The 23096-nt window shown below is 42.2% G+C and overlaps 1 protein-coding gene across 2 annotated transcripts in view; it reads left to right on the top strand.

The window, feature by feature from the left end:
* The window catches only part of zw10 (zw10 kinetochore protein), a 45369-nt gene extending 22534 nt beyond the window's left edge, over positions 1–22835 (top strand). For both annotated transcript variants that reach the window (XM_072486501.1, XM_072486502.1), the window contains exons 7-16: positions 1154–1345; positions 4042–4205; positions 5333–5515; positions 8006–8244; positions 10212–10283; positions 12763–12932; positions 15155–15285; positions 19337–19468; positions 21110–21312; positions 22644–22835. In XM_072486501.1, coding sequence (XP_072342602.1) covers positions 1154–1345; positions 4042–4205; positions 5333–5515; positions 8006–8244; positions 10212–10283; positions 12763–12932; positions 15155–15285; positions 19337–19468; positions 21110–21312; positions 22644–22764 — 1607 coding nt within the window. In that variant the 3' untranslated portion in view covers positions 22765–22835. The remainder of the gene's footprint in view (positions 1–1153; positions 1346–4041; positions 4206–5332; positions 5516–8005; positions 8245–10211; positions 10284–12762; positions 12933–15154; positions 15286–19336; positions 19469–21109; positions 21313–22643) is intronic.
* Positions 22836–23096: the final 261 nt, after the last annotated feature.

Raw genomic sequence — 23096 nt, 5'->3', positions numbered from 1 at the left:
ACAAGGAACTTGTATCTACAAATCATCCACAAATAGTCATTTCCATATTGATTGTGGTCTCCAGTGACCAGATTCGCTCTCTCGCTCTACCTTTATTGATTGCACTATTAAAATTCAAAAGCTGCTGTCTTGTATAATTAAAGTTCCATCAGCGTGTGCTCTGATGTGGGGGTGGGGCAGATCTTTACCTTCGGATGTTCTTTGTCTGAACTCCATTCAGGTTAACTAAGTTGGCAGTTTTCCAGATGTAAAACCGAGTGTGTGTTCGTTGGCAAGTAATTAGCTGTGCTTATCAGTTTGTCGGGACACTGAATAACACAGATCTGGTTTTCCGAATTTTCAAGATCTACCTTTTAAGTATCTTTTCATTCTCTTCTCTTGATAACAGTGTGGCTCCCGTGTAAACAAATTACTTCAACAGACCGCCCACAGTCCAATAAACTTGAGCAAAAGTTTTCCACTAATTTTGCTCCTAATGCCTTAAAACATGATAGCAGACAGTGATGTTAGAAGAGTTTGAGTTGTTTTTCTTTGCAAAGTTTCACTTTGCAGCATGGTTTCAGGTTAAAGTGTATAAATTCATGGGGTTTTTAAATTCCTATAATAAGATTTATTATTATTAATTATTATTTGTTAAGATCAATTAACTGGCAAATTGGGTGGCACAGTAGCACAGAGGTTAGCACTGTTGTTTCACAGCGCCAGGGACCTGGGTTTGATTCCCGGCTTGGGTCACTGTGTGGAGTCTGCATCTTCTCCCTGTGTCTGTGTGCGTTTCCTCCGAGTGCTCCGGTTTCCTCCCAAAGTCCCGAAAGATGTGCTTGTTAGGTGAATTGGACATTCTAAATTCTCCCTCAGTGTACCCGAACAGGCGCCGGAGTGTGGCAACTAGGGGATTTTCACAGTAACTTCATTGCCTACTTGTGATACTAATAATGATTATTATTATTTGATCTCCTGCAGTTGTGAAGGAAGAGACTGTGAGCAATGGTTGCGGTCATATTGTAATTGTCATATATATGTGTCTGTTTTTGAGTGCCAAGTTTGGAAAAAATGATGCACTTTACAGTTGCATAGAAGTAAAATGTCATTCATGGTTTTGCTCTGGACCTTTCATGACTTTAATGTGAATTCATGTCTCTGAAATGTGCAGGTCAGATCCTGATGAAATATATTTTGAAACCATTGGTACATGACCCTTCCCTTGATGTTGAGATTGAACTTCAGACGCACGATGCGGTATTACGTTTCCGTCCAACTGAAAAGCAATCTGATCATGCCTCGCCAACAGAGGTTTACCAGAAGGTGCTCACTGTGTTGGACTTCCTACACCAACATCTTCTTTGTACGTACACTTACTTTACTTTGTCCCCTCTGCAAGAGAAATTTTGTTTGCATAAGAACCTAAGGAATTTTGTTGCCTTATTAAGGAGATCACAGAATCGTGACAGTGCAGAAGAAAGCCATTCAGCACATTGTTGCTATTCAAATCATCTAATGGCCTCTTGAATGCCTCAATGGAACTTGCCTCTGCCGCACTGCTAGGCAGCGCATTCCAGACCCCAGCCGCTCACTGCGGGAAAATGTTTTTATCTCTTACTTTATTTGCTTTTTCCGCAAATCACTTTAAATCTGTGCTGTTTCATTCTTGATCCCCTTACAAGCGGCAGTTTCTCCCCATCTACTCTTGTTCAGCCCCTCGTGATTTTGAACTCCTCTATCAAGTCTCCTTAGCCTTGGCCTCTCAAAGGCGAACAGTCCCAACTTCTCCAATCCATCTTCTTAACTGAAGTTTCTTGCCCCCGAAACTGCTTTTGAAAACCTCCCCAGTTTTCTTCTCCCCAACACCTTCACGTCCTTCTTAAAGTGTGGCACCTAGAACTGTACACAGTATTCCAGCTTAGGTCTAACTAGCATCGTACACAAGTTCAGCATAACCTCCTTGCTATTGCATTCTGTGCCCCTATTAATAAAGCTGGATACTATATAACTGCTCTTTCCACCTGTCCTGCACACCCTTCAGTGTTATACCCCTTATTTTATATTGTCTCTCCATGTTCTTCCTGCCAAAATGAATCACCTCACACTTCTCCATATCAAAATTTATCTGCCCACTCCTCACTCCACCAACTTGTCTGTCCTTTGAAGTTCCACATTTTCTCATCACAATTTAGCTTCCATGTTTAGTATCACTCGCAAACTTTGAAATTGTGCCCTGCACACCATGATCTAGATCATTAAGATATATCAGGAAAAACAAGAATCCCAATAACAACCCCTGGGGAACACCACTGCAAACCTTCCTCCAGCCCGAAAATTTTCCACTAAACATTACTCTCTGTTTCCTATTACTCAGCTAATTTTTTATCCATGTTGATACTTTCCCTTGTATTCCATGAACTATAACTTTTCTCACAAGTCTGTTGTGTGGCACTGTTTGGAATACCGTTTGGAAGTCCATGTGTGCCACATCAACAGTGTTATCCTTACTCGACCCTTTCTCTTACCTCTTCAAAAAACTCATGCAAGTTTGTTAAACATAATCTTCCCTTATGAAATCTGCACTGGCTCTTCCTAATCAACCCACACTTTTGCATTTGTCTATTAATTCTTCCCCCAAATAATTATTACTAGAAGTTTCCCTAATTGCTGGATTTATAACCTTTTTTGATCAAAAGATGTGGTGTTTGCAATTCTCCCAGCCTCTAACCCTTCCCCTGAGCCTGGTGAAGACCGTGCAGCTGCAATTTCCACACTTCACTCTCTTCAATATCCTTGGATTCACCTCATCTGGTCCTGGTGACATGTCACTTTAAGTACCGACCTTTTATCCAATACCACCACCGTATCAATTTTGAACCTTTTTATAACCGAGTTTCTTCTTCTGTCACCATGTGCTGGGTAGCATCTGCTTCTTTGGTAAAGACAGATGCAAGTATTCATTTAACACCTCAGCCAGGCCCCCTGCCTCCATCTGCCTTTTGCCCTCTAATCAGCCCGAATTACCCTCTTACCACCCTTTTGCTATTTATGTGCCTAGAAAACGCTTTGGGATTCATCTTTATATTGGCTGTCAGCCTTTTCTCATCCCTTTTCGCTTCTCTTATTTGCTTCCTCACCTCTCTTCTGGACCTTTTGTATCCCTCTTGGTTCTCCATTGTATTCTCTACCTGACATCTGCCATAAGCATACTTCTATGTTTTAATTTCGATCTCCTTGTTCATCGAGGGAACTTTGGATGTGTTGCTCTATCTTTCCCTTTTGAGAGAATATACCTTGATTGTGTCTGAACTATTTCTTCTTTAAAGGTAGCCCATTGTTCTGCAACAGTTTTTCTCCGCAGCCTTTGGTTCCAGTCTATCTGGCCCCGCTCCGTCCTTACCCCATTGATTAGTTGGGGGAGAGCCAATTTCATTCTTACGCTGGATTGCCTATTGTTCTTTTCAACCCTCATCCGAAACCTTACGATACAACGATCACTGTCTCCTAACTGTTTCCCCCACCGGCACTTGGTCTACTTGGCCCACCTCATTTCCAAGAATGAGATCTAGCAGTGCTTGCTTTCTTGTTGGACTGGACAGTGCTGTAGAAAATTCTCCAAAACACGCTGTAAGAATTCTTACCCCTCTCTGCCCGTTGCACTATTCCAGCCTATCCCCCATTATAACTGCTCTATAATATTTGCGCCTCTGTAATTTCCCTGCAGATTTGTTCCTCTCCATCTTTCCCACTGGTGGGTGATATTTATTAGACTACACTGGGCAATGTAATTGCACCCTTTGTGATCCTTCAGCTTTAGAATTATTGTCACGTGTACGCGGTACAGTGAAAAGTATTGTTCTGCATACAGTACAGTAGATCTAAATCTTGGCTCCAACCAATTAGATTCTGCCCCTGAAGCCTCTGGGACACCCTCTTTCTCCAGCACTGCAACGCATGATATGTCATTCTGTGAAATTAGTCCGATAGCATAATTCAAATATAGAACGTACAATTGGATGTGTAGAATATTGACTGTCTTTCCTTTCATGTTTGTACTAGGCGTGTCTCAGTGGGATTCTGTGATTTGTAATATGAAGCAGGATGTAATCCTGGCAGAGATGCTGGGAGATATGATCTGGGAGGATTTATCAGAAGTTATCATCAAGAACTGTTTAGTATATTCTATACCAGCAAACAGCAGCCAGTTGGATCAGTATGAAGAGGTAAGAAAAGCACAAAGCTAATTTGATCTTGGGGAAGCAGGCCACTCTTGGGGGCCTGCTTCGTGAAAACGTTTGCATAACAGTTTTGAAAACCTTGTACTGTAAGGATTTGCTGGTCTACAAAAAGTTGATGAATTTTGGGGGAGCTAACATGCTCGTTGAAGAAATTATTTTTGTATGCATATTATGTAAAGTGTTTCATAGAATGTTCGCTTTCTAGCCACAAGCCTCACATCCAGTTGTCTCGAGGTTTGGCCACGTTTTTCAGCTATTATTGAGAAATGCCGATGCAAGAATTTCCAATCAATTTTGCTTGCCAACCTCGCACTAGTTGAAGACTCTGGTCCCGAAGTGGATTACTGGAGCGAGTTCCTGTGTCCTGTTTGCCACCATCTTGTATATTTGGAAGAAAGTTTGCCTACAAACTTGACCATGGGCAATTAACTAAAATATAGGCTCATTGATTGAATTCTTAACTATAAAAATCATGAACGTTGAAAATGGTCAGTCCGGCATGTAAATACTGATGCTCCGAGCTAATATCAAAAGTGCAAATACTTCATACAATTCAGGGTGTATTCTGCATCTCTTTCTTCACACCAAAGCAAATTATTAAAGGTGCTTCCCTGTGTCTGAATGGAAACAATGCCCTTCTCCCAACATTGCAGATGGAAGATTTTATATTCCCTCACTTTCCCCAAAGGAGAGGGCCCTCATCTTAGCCTTGGACTGTTGAGCACTAGCAGATCCTTTCTCAAATTAATTTGAGTTCATTTTTCCAATGAGCAGGAGCCCCCGTTCCTGTGACCGCAGATCGCTACTAAAGTACGTTGAGACGGGCTTTGGGGAGAAGTCAAATCTAGTGCCTTCATTTCCAGACGGACATACTGTGGAACCAGCCAGGCTATTCCATGGAGGATTAGTTTACACCGAACACCTGACCCGATGGGCTTTGCTGTCATTTGAAAAAAAAAACCTTATTGCAGCTTCAGTGGTTATAGACACCCGAGAAGCCTCTGGAGTTGAGTTTTGAGGGACATAAATGAGAGCAGAATATTGCTATCCAGTTCAGACATCCTGGTTTGTTGCTTTTTCTGGGCATTGACTTGTTTTTCTGCCCCCTCCAGGTGATAAAAGAAACCGACAAGTTTGAGAAGAAGCTTAAAGAGATGCAATTTTTGCAGGATCATTCCACAGACTTGTTAAAATATGCGAGGAATGTAAATGTTCACTTTGCCAGTAAGAAGTGTCAAGATGTGATAGTCAATGCCAGAAACCTGATGACATCTGAGATCCACAACACTGTGAAGGTGAATTAAGTAGTGTGCATAGCCCCGAGCAGTCATATTATACTGATTTGCAGGGGAGGTGAATTGGGGAACGGTTTGACCATATCTTGAGTCCTTTGCAGTTTTGTTTTAACATAATTATAAATAACAGTAGAGTGTTGGAGCATTATCAACAGAATGCAGCTAATATCCCGACCTGCAAGAAATACTGGTCTTAGAACAAAAGAACAAAGAAATGTACAGCACAGGAACAGGCCCTTCGGCCCTCCAAGCCCGTGCCGACCATACTGCCCGACTAAACTACAATCTTCTACACTTCCTGGGTCCGTATCCTTCTATTCCCATCCTATTCATATATTTGTCAAGATGCCCCTTAAATGTCCCTATCGTCCCTGCTTCCACTACCTCCTCCGGTAGTGAGTTCCAGGTACCCACTACCCTCTGCGTAAAAAACTTGCCTCGTACATCTACTCTAAACTTTGCCCCTCTCACCTTAAACCTATGCCCCCTAGTAATTGACCCCTCTACCCTGGGGAAAAGCCTCTGACTATCCACTCTGTCTATGCCCCTCATAATTTTGTATACCTCTATCAGGTCGCCCCTCAACCTCCTTCGTTCCAGTGAGAACAAACCGAGTTTATTCAATCGCTCCTCATAGCTTATGCCCTCCATACCAGGCAACATTCTGGTAAATCTCTTCTGCACCCTCTCTAAAGCCTCCACATCCTTCTGGTAGTGTGGCGACCAGAATTGAACACTATACTCCAAGTGTGGCCTAACTAAGGTTCTATACAGCTGCAACATGACTTGCCAATTCTTATACTCAATGCCCCGGCCAATGAAGGCAAGCATGCCGTATGCCTTCTTGACTACCTTCTCCACCTGTGTTGCCCCTTTCAATGACCTGTGGACCTGTACTCCTAGATCTCTTTGACTTTCAATACTCTTGAGGGTTCTACCATTCACTGTATATTCCCTACCTGCATTAGCCCTTCCAAAATGCATTACCTCACATTTGTCCGGATTAAACTCCATCTGCCATCTCTCCGCCCAAGTCTCCAGACAATCTAAATCCTGCTGTATCCTCAGACAGTCCTCATCGCTATCCGCAATTCCACCAACCTTTGTGTCGTCTGCAAACTTACTAATCAGACCAGTTACATTTTCCTCCAAATCATTTATAGATACTACAAAGAGCAAAGGTCCCAGCACTGATCCCTGTGGAACACCACTGGTCACAGCCCTCCAATGAGAAAAGCATCCCTCCATTGCTACCCTCTGCCTTCTATGCCCTAGCCAGTTCTGTATCCACCTTGCCAGTTCACCCCTGATCCCGTGTGACTTCACCTTTTGTACTAGTCTACCATGAGGGACCTTGTCAAAGGCCTTACTGAAGTCCATATAGACAACATCTACTGCCCTACCTGCATCAATCATCTTAGTGACCTCCTCGAAAAACTCTTGCTTAAATCTCTTCAGTGGGCACTATATTTTCTTCCATATGGTCCCTAAATTTATTTAGTTTTGATAACACTGCTATTGCGGGAAAACCACCACTGCATTTCAATTGTGAAACTCTTCATTTATTTCATTCTTCCCGCAACTACTTTGTCTAATTTCTCATAACTCTCCACAGCCTAAGCTTGAAGGGGACACTTTATATTCGGGCACTTTGCAGCCCTCGGGACTCAAAGTTGAGTTTGGAAGCTTTAGATTATGACCTTTCTCCTCCATCTTAAAACCCCCTTTAAAAAAAAATGTCCCATACGTGTATTGCTTCGGTGCAACCTGCCCCCCTCCCACGCCGAGCCACCTCTCCCTTTTGTTCTTAAAGTTGCTACGTTTTGTTGCAATCTCTCACAACCATTCTTTAATATCTCACAGTTCTGACGAAAATCCAAAAGGGCTCGAAACGTTACCTGTGCTTTCGCCTCTTAACGGGTGCTGCCAGGGGTGCCAGAGTTTTTCCAGCATCACCTGTTCTCGTTTCAGACTCTAGAACCCATTTTGCTTCTTTTTTTTTCACTGCACACTTTATATTTGCACGGTTTGACATTTTTTGACAATTCGAGTCGGCATTGCGGAACATTGCGCAGGCCTTCCCACCGGTAACACTTCACTGAAATATCAGTCATTATTTTAAATGGATAATGTTAAATATCATTAGTGCCAAATTTAACATGCCAGCCTTGACGGTAATGCGAGCCTGGAAGATTCACTATGCCGTCTCAATCAGTAATTTTTGGATTTTCATTCATGCAGAGCACCCTTCAATACATTAGGGGGTGCTCTAACCTAACATTCAGAAGACTGTCCCTGAAGAAAATAGCAGAAATAGATTCAAAGGGAGGTTGGGGCCAGGAATAGAGGAATATGTGGATTTAAAAATCAAATTTTTGATTGTTAGCATTTTCATTTTATATGTAATCCTAACTTTAAATTCAGTGCAAATACTTCAGCATGAGTTGTTTGCTCTAGATCAAAGTACACTAGCTGTTTTTTAATCTTCAGATTACACCAGATTCTAAGGTGGCCATACCAAAGTTACCCAGTCTGGGGCTGGTCAGCAGAGCAAAAACGGCAAAGACGTCTGCCATTGCTCCGAGCAGCATGGTAAGCCTGGGGAATGGGAGACAACTCGGTCATCGGACTCTCTGTGTTCCCACCTGCCGTATCAGCGAATCCGTCCAGAAACTGGTGGAACTAGCCTACCAGACGCTCTCTGAAGCCACCAGCGCCACGCCCGAATGGCAAGTAATTCTGTGCATTCAGTTACTAAACTGTAAGAGGTGTTTGCTCTTGGGGATGAACAGAGGTCTCTGCTTCTTTGGCAATATTGCCCATTCCCAGGGCCAGTGTAGATAAAAATATAAGTTCTGTAAATCCAAAATAAAACAGAAAATGCTGGAACTGCACAACTGCCTCATCAGCATCCAGAAAATTAGACTAACACATTGCACAATCGTGGATCTTTATGGGCAGTGTTTAATGTAGAGTAGAATTGTTTTTCTCTACCTAAGTATTGAGCTTTAACCTTAACCTGAAAGCTGTTTTACAGATGGTTGTTCATGCCTCGCATTCCACGTGGGGCAATAGTCGTTAGTGCATTTAATAATAATAATCTTCATTGTCACAAGGAGGCTTACATTAACACTGCAATGAAGTTACTGTGAAAATCCCCTAGTCGCCACACTCCGACGCCTGGTCGGGTACACAGAGGGAGAATTCAGAATGTCCAATTCACCTAACAAGCACGTCTTTTGGGACTTGTGGGAGGAAACCGGAGGAAACCCACGCAGATACGGAGAACGTGCAGACTCCGCGCAGACAGTGACCCAATATCTTGCATATAGCGAGGATTTGTATGCTTGGGTTGCCTGTGAGTGATCTTTACATTCCAGAATGATTGCCAGACTTTCAAATAAGAACGACACCTCGTAAAGACATGCAGAAGAAGCCTGTAAATATTTGTGCATTATAAATTAATCTAGATTTGTTTATTGAAGGGTTTTCCCTGGAGATTCCTGTTGATGGTAATGTGCGCATGCTTGAATATTGAACTCTGCTAGTTTAGTGGTGACATTAATACAAATTAGGTTTAATGTCTGCTTCAAATCATAGACAGAACCTGCTGTATGGAATACACTCATTGCTAATATTGCTGATAATAATATCTTGTTTTTTTTCAAAGAGGGAAACTGTTTTTGAGTTGTCGGTACAGAAAGACCTATTGAGAGGTTTTCTGAGATTGTTTGAGAACTGGTGTCCTCGGTACTGCATATTGTGGCCACTAGGTGGTGCTAAGTTTCAGTTCTTTAGGTACAGTGATTTGCAGTGAAAGATCGCCTCTTGGACAAAGTTGCAGGTTTAACCAAACGGGAGCTGTTTAGTTTGAATCTGCATTTCAGCAGCTTTTCTGATAAAGCTGACCTGTTCATTGAGGCCTCCAGTGTTATGTTACCACCGAACATATCTCCCCCTTTCAATGACACCTTCCCATGCAAACAATACTGGTGATACAACACCTGTCCTTTTTAACTCTTCCATTCTCACCATCCAAAGCGCCAAACGTTCCTTTCAGGGGAATTACTGAGGTATACTGTGTTTCCTGCTCGTGATGTCATCTCGTTTGGGGGGGGGGGGGCTTAACGCAGATCAGGTGACCACTTTGATCAGCATCTCTGTTCAATCTGCAAACGTGACCCCCAAGCTTCTAGCCGCATGCCATGTTAATTCTTCACCTTGCTCTCATTCACTGACCTCTCTCTCCTTGACCACCTGCAGCGTTCCAATGAAGTTCACGCAAGCTTAAAACGTCATCATTTGACTGGGTACTTTACAACTTTCTCAACTGGACACTGAACAACAATTTTAGATTGTAACCTCTGCCACCATTTTGTTCTCTTTGCCTTTCCTGGTTTAGGTTTTTCCTCTCTTCTCTTTCCGCCTCTCTTGCTTCGGGTGCATGCTTCTGTCATTGTCCCGGTTATCACTCACTTCGGCCCTGCACCGATGACCTTTTTGTAATTTAGCCTCTCCCTCCCAAATGTTCTTGTTGCCCAACCTGTTCCCCACCTCCTCACCCACGCCCCCCCTCATCCTTCACTTAATCTCTAATCTTTCCCAGTTCTCGTGAGGGCATTGATCCAATGGTTTACATGGTTTCTCTCTCCACTATCCCTGGTTTGTGGTTAACCGTGTACGTTTTGTTTTTCAGCGCTGTTCAGCTGTTCTATACAGTTAGAAACATGTTCCACTTGTTCTATGATGTGGTACCTACTTATCACAGGTGAGCATTTCATAACTTTTAAATTCCTTTGCAAAATTGAGTTTATAACTAAGTTACTATATTTGCTGCAAAAAGTGTCGTGACTATATTGCTGATTAATGGTGTAAGAACAAAGAACAAAGAAATGTACAGCACAGGAACAGGCCCTTCGGCCCTCCAAGCCCGTGCCGACCATACTGCCCTGTATTTAGTCAATTTGGTGTGGTGAGCTGCCCAGTCCCTAATACAGGCATAAATTGACATGTGCTTGAATGAAAATCCTCTGATCCCCATTATTTTGTTTTAACAGCTTAAATATGTGTTTGTATTTTCATTCCTCGCTGTGCACACCTTTGGGTGTATATAATAAGTTAATAGGAAAGCTTGATGAAGAAAGTTGTTTGTTGAGTTTATGGAAAAGTATCATTTGTACAGGTTTGATTTAACCTCAACCTAATGGGTGATTATATCTGGTGGCACAGAGATGGAATACCAGCTCTGTGCCTGATATTGCCGTATGAAAGCTACTGCATTAAGATGAATCACTTTGTCCGTTGAACAATTTTATTTTAAATGACCTGTTGGCCATTGTTTAAATTGCACAATCATTTCATACAAGCTTAAATGTTGATATTATATCAAACAATGTACTTTCCGAATTGAAAGGTTTGCCAGAGATTTTCCCACGTGAGCCAACTGCCTGACTTTGTTGTGCAGGCTAATTGTTTTTCCTTGCAGTTCTGAGTGCAGATCAGTTTTATAATTCCTTCACAGACTGCATGGGTTAGTAATTCAACTTTTGTAATTTAGATTTACAAATGCAGGATTCAGATCTAACCATGTTCGAAATTTTTGGTCATCTGTTGGTCTTTGGGCTCAAAGCTTAACTGAGATCATCTTGTCGTCTTTTGAATCTGTAGATAGAAGGATGAGTGGCCCATTCTGAATTACGTGACTACATCCACTCCCAGTCGAGCAGCATCTTGATTTTAAAATTCTCTCCCTTGTTTTCAGATCCCTCCCGGCCCTTGCCCCTCTCTGATCTTTGAAATCTCCTCCAACCCCCTCTGGGATATCTGCATTCCTCCAATTCTGATCCCTTGTGCATTCCCAGTTATAATTCCTGCACGATGGGGGTCATGCCTTCAACAGTCTGGGACCCAACGTCTGGAATTCCTTTCCTACAACTCTCCAGCTCACTTTCCTCCTGAAAGACGCCCCTCTTTTGACCAAGCCTTTTGGTAATCTGACCTAATACTCCATATGTGGCTCAGTGTCATAGTTTGTTTTATAATGCAACTGGGAAACATCTTGGGACTCTTCATTAAGTTTATAAATAGCTATTGTTAGATATGTGAAAAACTTGCAGCACAGAGGCATGCTAATGTTTATGCTGCACACGAGAATCCTCTCACCCCTACATACATTCAATTTATCAGTGAATCGCTTCTCGGCCTTTTGGCTAAGATGAGCGTGGGATCAGGTGTAATGCCTGGATCTGGTATGTCTCTTGTGGAGACCATGAATTGGATTCAGTTTGAATTGTTTTTTGGAGCAGGCAAGGAGCTGGATTAGGGGTTCGCCCCTGTCCACATTCTGAGCTTTGGCTTTGTAACTATGATAAAGTAATGGATGAAAAAGAAAAATTATCAGTGTATTTTTCTGTTCCTTTGTCCCTTGTGGTTTATCTCACTTCTGTATATGTGAGTCTTATGCTGTCTATCTCAACATGAGAAATGTTAAATCCAAGAAGTGGTGGGGAAATGTTCCCAGCAAATTTGCATCACCACCATCTTCACGGGTAATTAGGGATGGGGCAGTATAAATGCCAATGCAGCCAGAGATGTTCAAGTCCCACGTAAGAATTTTAAAAAAGGTCCTACCTCATTTGACTGCTGTAGCAGTGAAGATCCTTCCTTTCTCAGGACGATTAATAACAAGAATAATCTTTATTGTCGCAAGTAGACTTACATTAACACTGCAATGAAGTTACTGTGAAAAGCCCCTAGTCGCTGCGTTCCGGCGCCTGTTCGGGTACACTGAGGGAGAATTCAGAATGTCCAAATTACTTAACCGCGCGTCTTTCGAGACTTATGGGAGGAAACCGGAGCAAACCCACGCAGACATAGGGAGAACGTGCAGACTCCGCACAGACAGTGACCCAAGCCAGGAATCGAACCTGGGACCCTGGAGCTGTGAAGCAACAGTGCTACCCACAACCATTTTCTAAGTTACTGCCCTCCAACAATTCAGCATGGCACAATTTTATTGTGAAAAGATTGCTACTCTGAATCGGATCCTGCTTATTGCTGCTGTTGGAAGTGTCAGTGCAAACACTAACGAAACCTGAGGTCTTTTTGTCCATCAGACTGTTTCTTCATGAAAATAGCTTTCTGGTCACTGGTTCTTGAACGTCAAGACTGTTCCGGTTGTCATTTAGTTACTTTTGGTCGATTCATCCACAGAGCAATTCTAAATCTGTTCTCTTTTCCTTATTCAGAGACACCCTGCAGAAGTTGCCCCAGCTGGCTGCCATTCACCACAACAACTGCATGTACATTGCCCACCATCTGATCACCCTGGGACACCAGTTCCAGTGTAGTCTCCCAAGTCCTTTGTGTAATGGAGCTGCCACCTTTGTGGACTTTGTGCCGAGTTTTAGACGTTTAGGTGTGTAACTGGATTTTACTACACTAATCATTGAGTCCCTGTAATGGTCTGGGATTTCCGAAGCATTTTCTAACACAACAGTTATGACCCATTTATTCCTTACTTAAAAAGTGGAGTTGGAGCTGATTTCAGACATCTGTCCTTTAATTGCAACAGCAGTGAATCAGATTTGTTGCTGTGATATGTTTGGATGAAATTGAACAGTTGTCTTGTTCCTCTAAAGAATAAGAACTTTACTAATCTTAATATTGAGGGCCGTTCTTGTGACATTATTGATGGTGACATTTCTTGTTTTGCTTCTGGGAATATTCCAAAGTGAAAATTGACACTAACTCTGAGAGTCCCTTAGTGGTTGTGAACATTCATTCCGCCACTCTGTGGCAGGGACTTTGGGATCTAAACTGCTTGAAAGATTGGTAAGTATTTCAAACTGAAGACATCTGTGAGAACTGATTGCATCTTAGCAATAGGTGATTCTGTGGCACCAATCTAATCTTCTTAACCTGCTTGATTAGTGTGATCACGGGATCTTAACTAAGTCCGTCGAGCTGTTAATGTAAAATTGCTGGCAGCCTTGTTAGTATGCCGGTAAATATGAGGTGAAGGCCTTTTAAGCAACATTTGGACAGTTTCCCAGTTGGATGTATCTTTTCTAACTTTTACAACTTGTGAAAACATTTCATTGCCTGTTGTACAAATGTTTGATGTTGAATGTAACTTGAATCGTCAACATCTTATGATGTTGAAGTTCAGACATTGCTGATTTAAGTTGTGGATGATCTGTTCTTATTCATTCATTCACCCCTTCCCTCCTATCCATTACGTGAAACTGCAAAGTTTCACATTTGAATTTGACTGTCAGCTTGACCCAGCAGCAGTGTTAGGAGTAGGAATGACAATATTCTTGCCTTTTGAGTTCTGGCTCACGTTTCTACCTTGAAAACCGCCAAACCAAATTCATTGCTCCAAAGCAAATTACTGCGGATGCTGGAATCTGAAATTACTGCGGATTCTGGAATCTGAAACCAAAGAGAAAATGCTGGAAAATCTCAGCAGGTCTGGCAGCATCTGTAGGGAGAGAAAAGAGCTAACGTTTCGAGCCCAGGTGACCCTTTGTCATTGATCATTCTGCGCAGAAGCTAGATGTTTTGTTTGTTTGATGAACCCCTGACAGAGTGTTAAAAGTGCAAGTTCTTTCTTTCGAGCCCGGGGCTCTCAGGACTCCATTATTCTGAATGCCGAAGACTAACTAGTATTCCAGTGACCCCAGGTAATGCTCTGGGGACCTGGGTTCGAATCCCAGCAAGCAAATTTGAATTCCGTAAAAGAAAATCTGAAATTAGATGTCTGATGATGACCATGAAAACTTTGTCAATTGTCGTAAAAACGCATCAGGTTCACTCATGTCCTTTCGGGAAGGGATTCTGCTGTCCTTACCTGGTCTGGCCTCCATGTGGCTCCAGAACCATAGCAATGTCATTGACTCCGGAATGCCCTCTGAAGTGGCTGAGCAAGCCACTCAGTTGAAAAGGTAGTTAGGTATGGACAATAAATGCTGGCCCTGCCAGCGATGTCCACATCCCATGATTAACTTTTTAAAAACATAACAGGTGGATAAAAGCACCTCTAGTTTTTGAACATTTTTGATCCATCTCTGGAAAGTGTCCTTACCTTGCATTTGGGAATTGGGTGCGGAATTGGGTGCATCAGCCAACAAATGCATTGAGGCCAGAAACCTGGATGTATTTCACTTTTCATTGAAGGCGTTGGAACAAATTAGTCACCCTGTCTATGTAGCGGTGGAGTGGAAGCATTTGACTGGAGAAATGGGAGAGGAATCGATAGCGAAAGAATATTGTATTTTAAATGATCATATTTTAAATACTGTTCCATGTAGGTCACTGTATTCCATCACTTTTGATATGTAATTGTACTTTCATTATTCTTGTCCAAAGATCCAAACGTGAATCTTGCTTTTAAAAATTACAAAACAAATTGTGTACTGGATGAATAGATTTTAATTTACTCGTTCTTCAAAAGCAGGTGTCACCTTAAATAGTAAATGTGGCTGAAGTGAAGTCAAAATCAATTTGTTGTTGGGGGGGCGGGGGGTGGGGTTGTGATGGATTGGGTGTCTTTGGAGTTTGAAGTCGATCATTGCAACGAATGAGCCTTTGTAAAAAATCCTTATTTTTAAACGGCATTGCATTTCACATTGCCAGGGACGGAGTGTTTCTTAGCACAATTGCGCGCCCAGAGGGATGAGTTGTTGGAAAGGTTGTCGACTGCAAGAAATCTTTCAAGCCTGGATGATGTGGATAACTACTCGGCAGCAAGCAAAGCTGTCCGGCAGGTTGGTGTACTTTCACGTTCTTTCATGTTTGCAGAGGCATTGGAGAATTTACTACGGCAAGAAAAATTATAATGGTAAATGCCTAAGATCTGAAATAAAAATGAACCGTTTTGTATGGTGTTGCGCATCGTTATGATCTCAAGAATACAAGGACTGGAGAATGTACGATTAAAGTTTTACAAGAATCATATCAGATTTGAGAGGTTAATGACCATCGGGAGAGGCTGAGCATGATTGAGTATTGCGATCCTGGACCAAACCCCAACCTTTGCTGGAATACCGGACAGAAACCCCAATTTATTTTTTATTTGTAAAGCTGCGAGGAAAGGTGACTCCACAATCAATAGCGATATGCCATATTAAAACAAACATTATTAACACCACTATTAAACTAACTTTAACAGCGCAGAAAATATAGTGAGAGGTTGAGTAGACTGGGACTGTACTTGTTGGAATTTAGAAGGATGCGGGCGATCTCATAGAAACGTATAAAATTCTGAAGAGAATAGATAGGACAGATGCAAGCAGGTTGTTTCCACTGGCAGGTGAAAGCAGAACTAGGGGGCATAGCCTCAAAATAAGGGGAAGTAGATTTAGGACTGAGCTTAGGAGGAACTTCTGCATCCAAAGGGTTGTGAATCTATGGAATTCCTTGCCCAGTGAAGCAGTTGAGGCTCCTTCATTAAATGTTTTTAAGATAAAGATAGTTTTTTGAAGAATAAAGGGATTAAGGGTAATGGTGTTCGGGCCGGAAAGTGGAGCTGAGTCCAAAAAAGATCAGCCATGATCTCATTGAATGGCGGAGCAGGCTCGAGGGACCAGATGGCCTACTCCTGCTACTAGTTCTTATTACCAGTTAAATAATGCTTAACAACAAAATGAAACACTTTCTTAACACCTAACTGCTATCTTCTCTATCTCCAATCAAGCAAAACCCATCACGGTCAAAAAACGTTTTTAAATGCAGTTAGCAATCACAGGAATACTTGCTGTTATAGAGATGGCATGGGGAGAGAGCGAGAGAGAGAGATCCTTCAGGAAACAGCCTGCAGGTTCTTGTCTGTGTCAAACCACTCTTGAAATTGACATCTTTTTTTCCAAAAGCTGTTCTGTTCACAGCCAAATCTAAACCGACTGACTCAAAACCTGATTGCTTCAGCCCCTGGCTCAACTCATTAATTGCATCATCCTTATCCCATTCAAATCCAATGACTTGATTACTTGTGTTTAACACAATGTACTCCCCAGAAATCATAAAATAATAAAAATGAAGGAATAGGGGGGTATACTAATTGGGTTATGTGAAGATGGGCGAGAGGTGACATGAATGAAGCACATTGAAAAGCATTGGCAAGTTAGGCTGGTGTGCTCGAAATGCTATCGACACACGCAGGAGATTTGCCAGTGTCTGAAAGAAGAGACAGGCTAGCTGTTTTCAAACTTGTTGCCTTGTGTTTTAGGACATAGTATGCATGTATGATAGACCATCTACTATTAGTTATATCCCATTATACTGATGATTTGACTGAATTGTACTATTGATCTGAACAAAGGACAAAGAACAATTCAGCACAGGAACAGGCCCTTCGGCCCTCCAAGCCTGTACCGGTCATGATACCAACCTTGGCCAAAACCCTCAGCACTTCCTTGTGCCATATCCCTCTATACCCATCCTATCCGTGTATTTGGCAAGATGCCTTTTGAACACCGTTAATGTATCTAGGCCATGTGATGGCCTGTAGCCATTCACGAGAAAAGTAATGTTGAACTGCGAGAAAATACGAGGCACATTTATCAGAATCTAAATAAAATATTAAACTGAAACTTGAAACGTGACCTGTCCTTTCACACTGATCGGTGTGGTTTCCGTGTTTCCTGTTCGTGTTGTATTAAACATGTTTCCAGACAAGAGATTCAGATTGCACCTCAGTACTTTGTGTGATGTTGGGCAGGAATCTGTTTAGATATTCCTATTTATCCATTGACAACTCTTGGTGATTACTGATTCAGATATTTCAATATCTTGTTTAAAGGTTGTAGAATGTTACATTTTAATGAATGGAGTGAGTGCTTGAAAGTAGCTTAATATTTCTCTGTCTTCAGAAGACGATTTTGCTGATTTTAGGCACAATCCTTGTCCGACTACAAAATTTATATTGGGCCATAACGTCTTGGCTTCCCAGCGTAGGGTTTGAGGGGATACCCCAATGATGTACTGGGGAATCCCTCTTGGAAGTTCCTACATAAGGGTGCACCCGGCAATTATCCAGAAGTGTGCATTTTAGCTCATTGGGCTAGACTGCTGGTTTGTAATGCAGAATAAGGCCAGCAGCGCGGGTTCAATTCCCGTACCAGCTTACCCGAACAGGTGCCGGAATGTGACAATAAGAGATTATTATTATTATTTATCTGAACAATTACACTGGGCTGGGAACCATCAGGCACAGTGATTTAAATCACTTAACTTCAGATGATTCTGCCAGTTTTACCCTCATAGTTACTCTGAGGGAGTTGGAAGGAAAAAAGCACTTCTAATTTCAGAGTAACTGTCTCCAAGACCAAGCCACGCATGGCACATGCCTCGTGTCCGCAGGGTACCGCTCCCACAACCACTCTGTCTCTCTTTCTCTCTCTTCCCCCCCCCCCCAAAAGTGCCTGGACATAAGCTCACACCAGTCATGTGTAGACCTGACCCGACGCCAGGCCAACCCAACCTCCCCCACGGCCGATATATGTGAATCCCCACCCCAACATTCCATTCGCTTTCCGTTGAAACTTAACCTTCTCCCTTTCATTGGACCCTTAAAACTCACCTGTTTTACAGCAGCTGGTGCCATATAAAGGAAGTGTGTCCTCCTTCACTCTGCTCCTTTTACACTTCGCTGCTCAAGCCCCTGAGCTGCTTCGCTGTTCAGCCTCCCCTGGCCTGAGTCAGCAAAGTGGCGAGACAGGTGCTGTGGATTTCAGTTGCTATGGAGTGGCAGTCCGCCGCTGATTGCCCCTCCGTGGAAGTTACAGGCAAGTTTTTCAGCAAACATCACTTGGAACATTGTGTAACATTTAAACTTTATTTTGAGCACCTCGTTGTCAAATTGAGCAGTCTAATTCTGATCATTGTCGTCAGCACCCTGTGACATAAACATAAGTTAGTATGACTCGGTCCTATTTTTAATTGTTAGCCAGAAGTTACATTTATTATCCATAGTTGCAGCCTTTGCTCTTCCATGTATGATCATTAATGTTTTGATATTAATCTGTTGCTGTGCAATTGATGATGTTATTGCGTCTTTAGTTTAAACAAACACCATTGACAAGCAAAACCCCAAGACCAGGATCCTATTCGAGAATCCCTACAATGCAGAAGGAGGCTATTCGTCCCATTCCCCCACCCGATCCCTGCAACCTAACCTATGCATCCCTGGACACTAAGGGGGAATTTAACATGGCCAATCCATCTAACCCGTACATCTTTGAACTGTGGGAGGAAACCGGAGCACCCGGAGGAAACCCATGCAGACACGGGGAGAACATGCAAACTCCACACAGACAGTCGCCCAAGGTCGGAATTGAACCTGGGTCCCTGGCGCTATGAGGCAGCCGTGCTAACCACTGTGCCAACCTGCCTCCCTCAACTGTGCTATACATGTATTCTAATTAGCAACTTGATAGTTTATTAGTAGCCAGCTCACAATTTAATCATGACTTTTATCTTCAGATCAGTTTCATGCAAACCCTTTGCTGTTGAAGCCTCACTGATTCCCATTAAAATCGTTACAAATCTAATTGAAAAATGGATCCCGTTGATAACTTGGCCATGGTATTGTCTGGTATTTGAGGGAGCAGGTTGCGGAGTTCGAGTACCCCGTTGCCTGACTGTTTTCCACTCTCAGTTCTGCAATCTTCCATACAGGTTTGATGGGAGATCCTGTTGCAGTATTGGGAAGCTTGTGGTATCGATCTCACCCAGTGATGTATTAAAATTGCCCTATTCTAGTCATCAGCTGAGTTTATCTAAAAGGTTGCTTTTTTTTCCCTGGTTTCTCTTTTGCAGGTGATTCATCAGTTAAAGAGGTTGGGCAAAGTTTGGCAAGATGTGCTTCCAGTTCATATATATTGCAAAGCCATGGGCACTTTGCTTAACACAGCAGTCACAGAGATTGTGAACAAAGTCACAGCACTAGAGGTAATTTGGAATAAAATTAAATAATCTTTTGAACAAGGGCTATAACGTCCCCAGGAGTGGAATTCTGTTGTTTCATCATCAGGACGATGAAAGGTTCTTGTTCATTCGCACAGATCAGCTGTATTTGAAGTTCAGTACTAGACATGAATATGCCAGGGGGGGAGATGGATGGTGAAGTTGGATGGAAATTAAGTTTTTATTTTCATTATGTTTGGCTTCAGTGAAGTTTTGTGTAACAGTATGTTTTGTACGGAGGGTGCAAAATGGAGAATTCAAATGTTATTATTGATGAGTAATGCGGCTTCCTGGAGTAATGAACGAGGCGTCAAAAGAAGTGTTTAATTTTATTTTGGCTGTTCATAATTTTGTAGGTTTTCGAAAATCTTTTTAAATGAGACTTGTGTACAATACCCTGCTGTTATATAAAAGTGACATTCCATTCGTCAATTTTTTTCATGAACTGATATCCTGTACTCCCCTTTCTTATTTCCTCCTGTATTGAAATTAAGGTCCTTGCCCTCCTGTCTTTTTTAAGTTGTGCATGCAACACGAGACTTCTGAGTATCATGCACGGTTCTGGTCTTAAGATACAGAAGCACTGGGGAAGGTGTAAAAAGGATGGACAAGAATGATACCAGCACTGTGCGGGTCTAACTATTGGAAAAGACTGAACAGGCTGGAGTTCTCTCCTTGAAAAAGCTGAGAGGGGGGGGGGGGGGGAAACTTAATAGTGATGTCTAAAATTATGAAAAGGGTTGGTACCGTGGAAAAGTAGAAACAAAGTCCGCATGCAGGGTCGCAAATTGCGTGCTGTTAATTTAAATACTAATTCATAAATCCTTGAATTAATATTTAAATATTAATTCATAATAGGAAGAAACTTCTTTACCCAAAAAGTGGTTAGAATGTGGAATGTGCTACCACGTCGAGTAGTTGAGACAAAGAGTATAGCTGCTTTGAAGAAAAAGCTAGATAATCACGTGAGGGAGGAAAGCAGATGCTGGTTTAATCGAGATAAAGTGTGGGAGAAAGCTGGTGGAGCACTGGCATAGACCAGATAGGTTAAGTGGCCTGTTTTTATGCTGAAAATCCCATGCAGATGTTAAATGTTCATAATACCACAGATTGTAAGTCGGCCACGGCACCAGGACATCTTCCTGTTTGATTTTAAACAGTTACGATGCAATCTTCAACATTAACCAGAGCAAGATGACTAGTTAGAAGCTTGGTAAACCCGTGTATTATGCTGAAATGTCACCGTATGTGCTAGAGTGGAATCAAAATCCACCAACTTCCAATCACATTATTCGTTGTATTGGGGCATTTGAAAAATTAAAACTTTAATGAAGTGTGGTGTCCACCTTTGATTTTTTTCAATCTTTCTATATGTTAAATATTATATTTAACAGGAGCTGGGAAGTGGGAATAGAGGAAAGTCAGAGTAATAATTGTGGCTTGTTAAAGTTTTATTCACCACAGAACCAAGAGCCCAGTGACTCCCCTCCTGTGGCAGTGAGACTATTACTCAGCTTGTACAGTAGAGTCGTCTATGTCTTATTGAGGGCTCTGCTTATGGATGCTGTATCAAGTTTGTGTTGAATTGTATTAGTTTTAAGAATCATTCAACTCTGCATTTTGCAGGATATCTCCTCGGAAAGTGCAGATTGCCTCTATTCATTGTGTAAAACTGTACTCGAGGAAGGGCCGCAGATCTTTCAACCACTACCTGAAGAAAGCAGAAACAAAAAGTATCAAGAAGAAATTCCAGTGTATGTGCCAAAATGGTTGAAATTCAAGGAGCTAATGATAGTGCTTCAGGCGAGTCTGCAGGAACTGGTGGACAGGTACATTCCTGGATTATAAATGACTCATAAATAGATCATTTCTGCTTTTTGCAATACTGTGTATTACAGTACTTAAATAGCTGCGTCAAGGTTTTTTCTTCAAAATAATATTCTGTTGGAATTGTCTACTGTAGCAGTAGGTTGCGCGTAAGCAATTATTTGTTGTTTTTACCACATTGTTATTTCTTAAAGTCAACTTGGTTCGAATATCTGGTGTGGAGGTTGGGCATGCCCTGTACCAGTGTGTCTGGCTCTCTGCCTCCCCACCTTCCCCTCACTCTTTCAGGCTCTCCTTTTCCTGGAATATGGCAGCCTCTGCACATCATCTTGTTGGCTTGGTGGAGCCCACTGAGTTAAATGGAAAATGGAACTAGTTTTCCCATGCCCTGGCATTTAGCGGGACTTGATGCTTCCTTCGCACACTGCCATGCCATGGTGCACAAATTTAAATATTCAGCCCACCTAGGCAAGCATAAAACAATAGAACTGATTTATGGAAACAACTGCCAACTTCGGTGTGAGTTGTTTTTGGAGAAGAATGCAGGCTGGGGAAAGGGTATGAATTGAACATATATTAAAAATCTGTTGGGCAAGTTCTTTATTATTCCCGGAGATCTCTAAATTTTGGAATATTTGATCTCATCATCTGTCAGCTGAGGTACCATGAGCAATGTGTCTTTGGATCAACTATGTCTTGGATGCCAGTGTTGGCCTGTGTGTCAAGGATCAATGTCAATGGGTAATTATTGTGTTCCATGTTAAACAAAGTTCTTGTCACCCCAAACGTATTTGCAGATGCTGGATAAGAGAATAATGGGCAATGCTGGCATTTATGTACTGTATTTATCAAGTCGCCAAAACTTCCCAAAGCACCCCACAGTAGTTGGAGCTGTGATGATTGATGTGCAAAACACAGATCCCGTTCCGAATCAGCAAGCGGCAATGAAATAAATGACCAGGCCAATCTATGGTCATGAGCAATGGTTCCCCCTTGAAGCCAGGGGAATTGGCATCCACACCTGAACATCTAGATGAGACCTTGGTTTAGCATCATGTTCCAAGGATTAAAGACTGGGCTCTTGTTTCGGCAGACAACTATGTTGCGAGACAACGAATCCTATAAGCCCATCGCACCCCCCCACACCATCAACACCCCACCAAAAATCTGATTTTCGCCCTCCGCTGCCAAATGCACAAAATATTGATTTGGAATTTTTGCCGAAACCCAAATTGATGAGTGTATCCTTAAATGCCCGTGTCACTGTAAATGAATAGGATGTTTAGAACCTTAGACCTGTTTTTGATTTCACTCTGTTTTTACATCTGTTTAGATGGACTGATGGAAAGGGACCCCTCGCAGAAGAATTCTCACCAATTGAGGCAAAGAGCCTAATCCGAGCTTTATTCCAGAACACAGAGCGAAGAGCGGCAGCCCTGTCTAAAATTAAATAAATATGGTTCTGGTTTTCTATGTATTCAATGAATTAAATGTTAATAAATGTATATTTACCTTGTAAACACTATCTTTTTTGTTTTCTCAATGTTTCTTCACCTGTAGAATATTGCAGCAATATGTTCAAGAAACCAGCTTGTTCCGTCAGCTGTTGCCTGCTTAGTTGCTTTTCAAATTCTACCCCATGTAGATGTGACAGATGGAGCTATGGGTGGCACGGTAGCACAGTGGTTAGCACTGTTGCTTCACAGCGCCAAGGTCCCAGATTTTCGGCTTGGGTCACTGGCTGTGCGGAGTCTGCACGTTCTCCCCGTGTCTGCATGGGTTTCCT

Source organism: Scyliorhinus torazame, chromosome 21, assembly GCF_047496885.1.
Source record: "Scyliorhinus torazame isolate Kashiwa2021f chromosome 21, sScyTor2.1, whole genome shotgun sequence".
In the NCBI taxonomy this organism is placed as follows: domain Eukaryota; kingdom Metazoa; phylum Chordata; class Chondrichthyes; order Carcharhiniformes; family Scyliorhinidae; genus Scyliorhinus; species Scyliorhinus torazame.
The sequence above is the reverse complement of the archived record's forward strand: the minus strand, read 5'-3'. Positions and strand labels throughout refer to the sequence as shown.